General features: G+C 44.8%; 1 protein-coding gene across 1 annotated transcript; it reads right to left on the bottom strand.

The window, feature by feature from the left end:
- Positions 1-1,716: 1,716 nt before the first annotated feature.
- On the bottom strand, positions 1,717-8,016 carry MB (myoglobin). The gene is made up of 3 exons (XM_090043129.1): positions 7,842-8,016; positions 3,463-3,685; positions 1,717-2,804 (listed from the first exon to the last, which is right to left on the bottom strand). Exons 1-3 carry the CDS (start codon positions 7,934-7,936, stop codon positions 2,658-2,660), a joined length of 465 nt encoding a protein of 154 aa, XP_089899255.1. The 5' UTR covers positions 7,937-8,016; the 3' UTR covers positions 1,717-2,657.
- Between the last annotated feature and the right edge of the window lie 2,263 nt (positions 8,017-10,279).

Here is a 10,279-nt window from a genome sequence, read left to right as displayed (position 1 = left end):
CATCTCAGGGAGTAACTCAACACTAAGTTTAGGTTGGGTATGACTGTTTGGAGCTATGCATTTAATAAATGTCATATTAGACTTATTTAGCTTAGGCCGGACAAGGAAGGTATAGCGTAAGGAATTATGCGTCTAAGACGTTTAGCTTCCCAAAGAGGAATAGTTTATGAAAGGCAGCACTACAAAAACGCTTGCTTTGTTTAAAAAGAGGCTAGTGGAACTGCATGACTAAGCAAAGTTACCAAGCATGTTTGGCCCTGAGTAATTATTGAGCGCCACATGCTTAGTATAGTCCCTGCCTGGTTGGCTGGCTGGTGGGGGCAGGTACCAAGGACAGTTTATGCTGAGCTTCAAATCACCGGTAGCCAAACACGATATCCTCAGCTAGAATCATCCCTTCCCTCCATCATACTATCCTTGATGACAAGAGTGTCTGGAGATGGCTGCTGCCCACTGGGACTGACAGGAGCAGCTGCCCTAGCTACAGAACACAGCCCCCACCTTGGAGGCCTAGCTTTGCATCCAAAAGCAGCGGCTGTCGTCGCTGGCAGAGAATCCTCTTGTGTTCGGCAGGCAAATCCTGTGCTTTCTGCAGAAAGCCAAGCACCTCTAGCAAGGCTAGACCAGAGCCAAAATGAGCCAGCTGCCAGTGCTCTGAATGAGACAAGGGCCAAATTGGCAGTAACCTCATCTGAGTGATAAGAGGAGGAACATTCCTCATGGATCCTTCCAGCCAATTCATGTTAAGAGGCTTGGAAAGGTTGAATCCTCAGACAGAGGGATGATAATTATGACACAGTGGCATGTTGGGAATTAATAAAAGGAACAAAATCAGATGCACGCTGTTTCATTAAGGACTTCACATTCCTGTTCTCTAGTGAAAGTGTTTTTTTCCTAAACATAGAAGGGGCAGCATCACCTCATCTAGAAATCCATGTTTTTAAGGAAACTGAAGTCTTACCCATTGCTTCTTGGATCCACAGTGAAGTGGAAATATCTAAACTACTCATTATTGTTTTGATCATTCGGCTGAGTATATTTAGCCTCACAATAGCCCGGAAGGCAAAACGGTATTATTATCCACCTCATACAGATAATCCGTAGATATATTGAGACCAACGCCTGCGTTCACAAAGGCATTTCGGTACTATATTCCTATCTATCATAAAAATATGGGCTAGCAGGGACCCTCAGGAGGTCATGTGGTAGTCTAACCCCCTGCTTGAGGCTGGATCATCCATGTATTGCTGTTGGAAGTAGATTACAGCATCACCTCCCTCCCTCTACACAAGCAGTGCAAGCCCAGCCTTTGTGAATCACACAATCAACACTTGGCAATGGAGGATCCCATGGCCCAGCAGAGCTTGTAGAGTTTTGTCTGGGAGCCCACATCTGAGGCCATGATGAAGAATGAAGCTGAACTGGAGTTGTAAAGGCTGATAAGACCATGACTCCATGCTGGTATTGCAGAGGAGCAATAGGGCTGAAGGTACATCTCCCAAGCACAAGATGTAAGTGCCTTTCATTCATACATGGGATAGCTTGGTCCCCCTCCATGCAGGCTCCAGGTGCTTCTCAAGTTTGTGCTGGGTGCAATGAAAGTAGCGTTGCCAGACAGTCAACAGAGAGGAAACTGGGTGTTTAGCCTCTCCCTGTTTTCTCAACCTTTTCTGTTTCTCGCTGTGCCAAATCTACAAAGTAACAAGCAGACCCGGATCACGGTGCAAGGTTATTTATTTGCTGAGAAACACAAAACTCATCATCCAGTGCAAAGGAAATTCAAATATGGAGCAGCAGCGGGTGGGGATTGTCAAGAGTCTTACTCTTTCCTTTACAGTTATGTCCATGCAAGTTTAGCATCTCATTTGCCAGCTTGGCAGACTCTGGAGGCTGAAGGGCTCTATTTCCCTTCAGAATAGATTTAACACCCCGGTGGCTGTGGAAACTCTTCATGGGAACTTGCTAATGTGTCCCACCGGGGGGAGGGGATACAGTCCCTGTAGCCCATCCTCAGCAAAAAGTACCAAAAATGTTAAAATGTGATTCATTATTTTAACACCTTCACACAGACTAATTTTCAAAGAGAAGGGAACTTAGCACTTCCTGACAATCAGGCATTTTGAGGAATCCCAGAGTGAGTACCTAACATTACTAGTTGCTCTTGGAAATGAAGACCCAGGATTGTCAGCCAGTGCCACTTGTGATAGCAGCTCAGGCAGCAGGTCAGGGAAAACAGGCAAGGGAGAGCCCAGTGCCTCCATCTCATACAATTTCTGCTTCATTCTCTGCTTATCTCATTCCTCCCTATTCTTTAACTTTCTCTTAACTCTTTGGCCATGCCATTCCCCTTGGTAATAAAACTGGGGAAGAAGAGAGCTAAAACAGCTCTCTGATAATTCCTTAATGAATAAACGCATCATTTTCATTTTAAAAAAAACAAACAGGTTATTTCCCCTGCTTACACGAAGCCAGGAGCGGGCAAAAGTCTATCACAGCCATTGCTGCAACTACCTTTGTTTGGATTAGAGACTAAATCTCTAACCAAATTATTCCCACACATTGTAGATGATTATTTGCACAACATCGCAAATAGCACCTAGGAAACTATTCTAAGATACGCTGCTAGCCCATCAAAGTGGTGTCCCCTTGGGTGCATGCTAACCCTGGAACCCAAACTCCTTGTACTTGCTGGCCATGTCATTTCGGAACAGCTCCAGGACCTTCCTCATCGCAGCCTGGGAATCTGCCCCAAAGTCCTCAGGATACTTCTCAGCAATGACTTTGACAATGATTTCAGAAATGAACTGTTGAGGAGGAAGGAAGGAAGGGGAGGGAACAGAAGGGACAAGTAAGAGTCACTTGCAGTTTATTTACAGTAAGTTCAGAGTAAGAAATAGGTTGCATGCACCAAAAACTGAGTAAAATCAAAAGAGTCCTCCCCTCAGTCTCTTGAGAAACAATGTAATCTACTAGATAGAGCCCTGAGCTGGGTGTAAGAAAAATTAAATTCTATTTCTGGCTCAGCCTCTTACCTGCTTTGTGACATTGGGCATGTCACATCCCCGCTCACCTTTTGTTGGCCTTGTCCACTGAGATTATAAATTCTTACCCTGTGTGTGCACAGTGCCTAGTACAATAGGTCTTGTGTGCTCTTTTCTTACTGTTCTTACATAAAACGGCTTCCCAGAAGTGCAGAGGTTGCCCACAGTAGTTTGGTATCCTTATGAGTTGCTGGTGGGGTGGTAAACAGTATTTTGAGTGGGAAATCTAACCTTGGAGGGTCATACACCATGAGCTGCCCCCTTCTGCATCACTGGGCCTGACTGAACAAAGGTTTCTTACTTCATCTGGAACTCATAAAAGTCCAGCTGAACATCAGTGTATACAAATGCAATACACACAAACACATACACACGCACACACACGTTCTCTGCACAAGACCCCCTCCTCCTATTCCCATACCTCTAAATACTTGACAGGGATTTTATGCTTGAGGGCATGACTCTCCGCCAACGGGTTCAGCACCTCTGCATGATTGCCCTTCTGTTTTAGGATCTTCCCCAGGGTAGTAAAGACTTTGGCCCCATGTGCCTTCATTTCTTCAGAGCTCTTCATCTCATCAGCAGTTTTCATGTGTTTGAACTTTTCAAAGCGTTCCTGAGTCTCAGGATGCTCTTGAAGGAGCCTGCAAATGAATGTACAGGACTCATGAGATGCAAAAATGGAATGGGAAAAACACAGGAACTGCCATTCTGGAGGTCCATCCAGTCCAGCCTTTAAACTGAGAATGACCATCAACAAGTGCTTCTGAGGAAGGAGTAAGCAGGCAGATATTGGAACATCTGCCCCACCATGAAAGTCTCATCTTAATCCCCAAGAGCAATAGATTAGTTTAACCTCAGATATGTGAGATCTTAAGATTCCTTCACCATTTTCAGCAGGAGCTCCTATAGTTCTGGGTATCCTTGTTGTCTGAGGGAATGCCTTTTCCCTTTTTGAATCTTGCTAAATTCTTGGCCTCCATGACATCCTGTGGCAGGGAGTCCCACCATCTGATCACACAGGGTGTGAAAATGTACTTCTTCTTTAGCATGAATTTATTCCCCTTTAATTCCTCTGAATTTAGCCTTGTTTTTATCTTAAGAGATATGAGGCACATCTACAAATAACAAGTCTATATACTGTGCAGTAAGTCTTCCCTGGGAGCGCATCTACATGTGCACCCTATTGGGAGTACATCTGCTCCCAATGGGAGCAGCCCAGTACAAGGCTACTCCTGGCTTGCTCTGCCCCCTGTGGCAGCCAGGGGGAGCTCCAGACTCCCCTGAGGTCCTAGCCTGGTGGATAGTAGGAGGTACAGGGGCCAGTCCCAATGCACAAAGGGCTAGGCGAGCTCTGCCAACTGCAGTGGGAGGGGTCCTGATATGCACAGGGTCAGGAGAGCTCTCCCAGGCCCATGCACATTGGTACACAAAACTGCCTGTGAGCCCCATGCTTAGCGGGGCTTCCCCACCAAACAGGGGTCACTGGGAGCTGTCCCACTTGTGGGGCAGCTGCACATAACCCCCACTTTGGGCAGGCATTCCCCACCCAGCAGGGGACTGGCTCAGACTCGTCCAGTGGGACAGCTCCTGGTAATCCCCTCCCAGCCCACAAGTGGGACAGCTGCTGCAAAGTCCCTAACTAAGCAGGGAAGTAGAGAACTCCCCAGTTCCAGCAGAGAGTGACCCTAACCTGGCACTGACTGGCTCCTAGCGGAAGCTGAGAGTGCTGGGACCAGGGACAGAGAACACCCTCATCCCCTGCTTATGTGGCTGACTGGGAGCAAATTTGCTCCCAGTCAGCATCTACACAAGTGCTACTATGCAGTAACTACTGCACAGTTAATCCACTATTTACTGTGCAGCAAATGCCATGCATGTGTAGATAGAGACACTTTACTGTGCAGCAGATTAATCTACTGCACCATAAAGTATCTCCTGTAGATGCACCCATGAAGAATAGCAGCTCCTAATGGGATTCATCCTCAACAGTCATACACTCATTATTTTATAGTTTAATCATTTCCCCTCTTATATGTCCTATCTACAGTGAAAAATCCCATCTTATCTGCCTGTCTTCATGACAGAAGCAGTAATCTAAACATTTTCAGATGGTAGCAGAAATATATCCTGTATCACCTGCGTATATAGCTTTAACTGTAATATCATCTTTCCTCTCTCAACACAATGGCCATCAAGTTTCAGAGCTACCTGGAATAATGATGTATTTGCCAGTAGCCAGTATCTCAGTTCATCCACTTTTAACTAGTCTTAGAGATGGGAAAACAGAGCTAAACTTGTATGAGCCATTCAGTCTCATGCCATATTCTCAGTGCTCCTATATAATTTCAGTATATGTTATTCAGATTAAAATGACAAATACTAGGTTATATGGCTAATTTAAGTTGCCTTTTGCAAAAAAAAACAACAACAGTCTATAATGGTCTTTCCTTTAAGATGGTTCCAGTGTTATCAGAACAAAGGATTTCTGTATCAGTCTTGCCCTTTCTCGGGTACTGAATATATCAAGGGAGATCCCTTCCTTCTTATTCATTTCTTCTCTATGACACTGGTTCAAAAAGTGATGGCAGGCATAGATGTTTATTAGGAGAGGGTATGCTTCCCACCCAAAGTGTTGACAGGGGATTAGCACATCCTGTTAGGAGACCTTGTTAAATTCTACCATGAAACTGGAGCAAAAACTATAATTATTTCTGTGCCCCCGAAGAATGTTACTCCACCCTGAATCTGGCTATAACTATATCCTGCCTGCCAAAGATGATATACCCTCAGGATGCCTAAAAGTTCTTCTGAGGAGCAATTTCTGTTTCCCTTGGAATGCATCCAGTTGCATTATGTCAATTTTTCTCTAAAAATATTCCCAGAATATAGCTATCTTAAGTCTTTTGCACTAAACAAGCTGAATAAGCTGCTATGCTAATGGTGTTCTGCAAGGCCTCCCCATTCATATGGCTCTTGATGCCTGCACAAAACCAGCTGGTTGCTTATAGATGGCAAGGTCACAGGGCAGCAAAAGATAACGTGCTGATGAAAGGAACAAGACACAGCCCCATCCTTCTCCTCTCCATTGTGCTATTAAAACACTGCATTGCCCAGATATGGTCATGCACCACCACAGCAAGCTTTCCTTGTTCATAGGGTATTCATTCCCAACTACCTTTTCTCTATTTGGTTTTGCAGTTGTGAGGTCTTTGAAACAAAAAGGATTCCTTCATTTTGGTTTGGTAAACACGTACTGTATTTTGGGCACTATCACAATAAAAAAAACAGTCAGCAAACAACAAGGGAAGCTTGGTGTGGTGGTGAATGGCCATATCTGGGCAATGTCATGGTTTACAAACACAACTGAAAGGATGTTTTCAAGGACAAAGTATGGACCTTCCCAGTAAAGGGCTCTGAACGTGGGTTTACCAAGTAAACTTGTGCCTTTCCTTAGCTATGCTTTAGGAAACGCTTTTTCTGATTGAAAGAGAGAAACATACCCATACCCCTAGCACTCTGCAAAGCTTTCATCACACAGGAAGGCACTGAACTGTCTGAATGTTGCGTCTAACATTCAGTTCATGAGTAATGCTTTCAGTACTGCACTGGGGGCGAACCTCAAACAGCTACTTGAGGCCAAGGATGCATGACCCCCTTGTGGTCTTTCTTAATAAAATGCAAGAAAATGGGATTTATCAGGGGCTAAAGAAGAAATCTTGGGGGAGCCCCTTAGAATACTGATAGTGCATCACTGGCCATAGATGACACAAAAGTGTTGACAGTGGGGGCACAGCTCTGCACTGCAATTGCTGCCTACACTGCTGCCGGGTGCTGGCTCCAGCTGGACTACAGCCCTGCACCCCGTGCCCTGTCATCAGCACAGAAATCTGGGGGGCCGTGTGCTCCACCATATCTCCACCTGTCACTGGCCTCACATCGCTTAAGACAGTGAAGAACACAACACAAAACAAGAAAAATACTCAGAAGGACATCACCAAACACACACTTATATTCAGCATTTTTGTAGCAGCCCCACAATGGGGGGGGGGGCGGGGAAGGCGGGGGGCCTAAAAACTGACATGCAAAAAGGATCTCAGCTGACAGTGGGAGTTCAAGGTCATGCTGTACCTGACTTAAAACAGAGTTCACTCAGGCTAATCAAACTCAACATGCCCAGCCTGAAGGAACCTCCCAGGGAGGGGATCTCAAGGTCACTGAAAGGCTGCTTGCTGCTCTGTCCCCATATGCTCCTGAAGCCCAAAGGCTCAATACTGGGGTCCTGCTTCCAGAATGCAGCATGGAAAAACTACTGGAGTGATGTATATGACAGGGGCTTTCACATTTCCTGCATTAAGCCCTTTAGGAGGAAGGGGGAAAGGACAGAGGTAAAGAGACAAGAGAAAAATCACAGAGGAGACAAGTTTTTTGTGAAGTTGGAACCTGAAGTGCAATTTCATTAATGAGCTGGCTGGTCAGAGGAAGGAGTGTGACAAAAACTCAAAATCATCTCAGGAAAATATACTCCATCACACAGACCATTTTAGGAAGCTTTTAGCTTTAGCCCTGAAATTATACCCATGGGAAATCTACTGACCTAAAAATGATCAATAAAGAAATCAGTGCAAACACACACCAGAGGTCAAAAACCCCAGGATTACTTCTGTACGGTTACCCTCTTGGCTTTCTCACCTGGAAACTCGAGGGGTGCTCAAAAGCAGATTATTCCAAAAGTCAAGCATGGCGAGCACCTGAAGCCAAGCTCTTTGCTTGGGTTTCCATCACTAGCATCTTGCCTACCTTATTATAACTTCATGCCCATGTTCAGGAAGTCTGGATTCCACCTTTGCCCAGATATCCAGGACATGCTTCCATTCCTGATCACTGGGCTGCATAATTTCTGAAAAAGGGAGAAAGGAGGTGAACCTGTTTGCCCAAGTGATACAAACAGTCGTTTGTCCTTTCCCTCAAGCATGGCTAGTGGGGTTTATATCCCTTCCTCACCGTCCAGCACCTGTCAATCGTCAGCTGGAGTCTTGTTTCCTGTCTGGTCTAACCTAATCTGCCTCCCTGCTTCTGGGAAGCTATTTTGGGCTAGGTGCTATTGTGGCTGCCACTGATGGAATAATTTCTGCAGTTTGTATTGGTCTGGCAGATATCCCATCATGGACAGAAAGGGCATTGCCCAAGTACAGTGCCAGGATCCTGTGTCTCGGTTGCTGTCCCAGGGACCTGAAAGGCAAAGTCAAACTGTCAAGCTGTAGATTTCAGAACCATCCGCTCCACAGGCACCTCCAATGATCCTCTCTCTGCGCTTCTTACAGCCCACCAGGGATGGGCAACCACCAGGCCCAGCTGCCCCATAAAACTGCTTACAATTGAATTTTAAAAACTCAATTAAAAAGAAGTCAGTTACAATAGAATTTCCCTTCTTTGGCAGATTTTGTATAAGATCGTAACTGAGTGTTCTTGTTAATATTTTAGTTGTCATCTCTGACCAAAGAAAGGATTATATTTTAGAAAACTGGCTGGTGCTGAAGAGAAACCTCCTCCAGAACTTGTAGTAATTCTAGATCTAAGTATGTATTTTCCTCCAGTTTCCACAGAATAAAGAAAAAAACAAGACAATTACTTTATGGTGCTGAACCTTTTCAGCGTTCTATACAAACACTCAGTTCTTAAGAATCGCTTTCCCTCCTACATGGAGAGGAAACCTAAAACAGCCCCTTGGGGCCCAAGGATGCTTGAACCCCTGGGGATTTCCATAATGAAGCATGAGGAGGATCCAGTGAAGTCCAAGCATTAAAATAGTTACAGGAGAAGACCAGTCTAAAACAGAATCATCAATATTGGTTCTATCTTATTACCTGCATACCACTTTCAGACATGATGGATCAAACCCCGCTATAAATTGGTTGCTGGATGGGGTGGTATAGAATGGGTGTATCGTTTTGCACTGAACTTCTGTGCCATCAGCTACATTGAATTGTACAGATTGCTATCATAACAGCATTCTTATTCTGGCCACCCACCTTCTGCCCATAGTTAGGACTGGTTGAAATTTGGAATCTGCACAAGAAGTTGAAGTTTTGAAATTTCCTAATAAATCAAAATTTCTGTAAAATCTGGTTTCAGGAAATATAATAATCCAAATGACATACATTGACCATATCAAATTGAAACATCCCAATTAGCAAACATGGCAGAAAACCAGCTTGGCTTAGCAGGGAACTCTTCACAACAAGGAACTAAAACACAAAAAGGTCATTTCCAAAAAATGGAAATTTGGACAAACTACTACAGGGAAGTATAAAACTACTGCTTGACATGCAAGGATGAAATCAGGAAGGCCAAAGTGCAACTGAAGTTGCAGCTAGCAAGGGACATGAAGGGTAACACAGAGGGTGTCCACAAGCATGTCAGCAACAAGATGATCAGAGAAAGCGTGGGTCCTTTACTGAATGGGGAAAGCAACCTATTGACACATAAGATGGAAAAGGCTGAAGTACTCAATACCATTTTTGCCTCAGTCTTCACAGGCAAGATTAGCTTTCAGACTACTGTACATGGTAGCATAGTCTGGGGAGGAGGTAAACAGGCAAAAGAACAGGTTAGGAACTATTTAGAAAAGCAGAAAGTCTACAAGTCCATGGGACCAGGTGCAATGCACCCAAGAGTGCTGAGGGAGTTGGCCGATGTGATTGCAAAGCCACTAGCCATCATCTCTGAAAACTTGTGGTGACTGGGAGAGGTCCAAGACAGTTGGGAAAGTGTAAATATAACAATGCCTATCTTGAAGAAAGGGAAGGAGGAAGATCTGGGGAACTGCATACTAGTCAGCCTCACCTCAGTCCCTGGAAAAGTCATGGAGCAGGTCCTCAAGGAATCCATTTCTAAGCACTTGGAGGAGAAGGCAATTAGGAACACTCAGCATGGATTCACCAATGGCAAGTCATGCCTGACCAACCTGATTGCCTTCTATGATGAGATGATTTGCTCTGTGCATGTGAGAGACCAGTGGATGTGATATACCTTGACTTTAGCAAGACTTTTGATATGGTCTCCCAAAACATTCTCACAGGCAATCTAAGGAAGTACAGGTTGAAAGAATGGGCTGTAAGGTAGACAGAAAATTGGCCAGATTGTTGGGCTCAAAGGGTAGTAATCAATGGCTCAATGTCTAGTTGGCAGCTGGCATCTAGTGGAGTGCCCCAGGGGTCAGGGTTAGACCAGTTTTG

This window comes from Crocodylus siamensis, chromosome 4, assembly GCF_052110815.1.
Source record: "Crocodylus siamensis isolate JL-2025a chromosome 4, ASM5211081v1, whole genome shotgun sequence".
Classification (NCBI taxonomy): domain Eukaryota; kingdom Metazoa; phylum Chordata; order Crocodylia; family Crocodylidae; genus Crocodylus; species Crocodylus siamensis.
This window is presented reverse-complemented; position numbering and strand designations above follow the sequence as displayed.

Excerpts from the sequence above, each read along its gene's own strand:
- MB (XM_090043129.1), bottom strand. The coding sequence starts at position 7,936 with ATGCAGCCCAGTGATCAGGAATGGAAGCATGTCCTGGATATCTGGGCA. Across the intron at positions 3,686-7,841 it reads GGGCATGAAGTTATAATAAG|GCTCCTTCAAGAGCATCCTG; the intron begins GTAGGCAAGATG and ends ATTCATTTGCAG. Across the intron at positions 2,805-3,462 it reads TCCCTGTCAAGTATTTAGAG|TTCATTTCTGAAATCATTGT; the intron begins GTATGGGAATAG and ends CCTCCTCAACAG.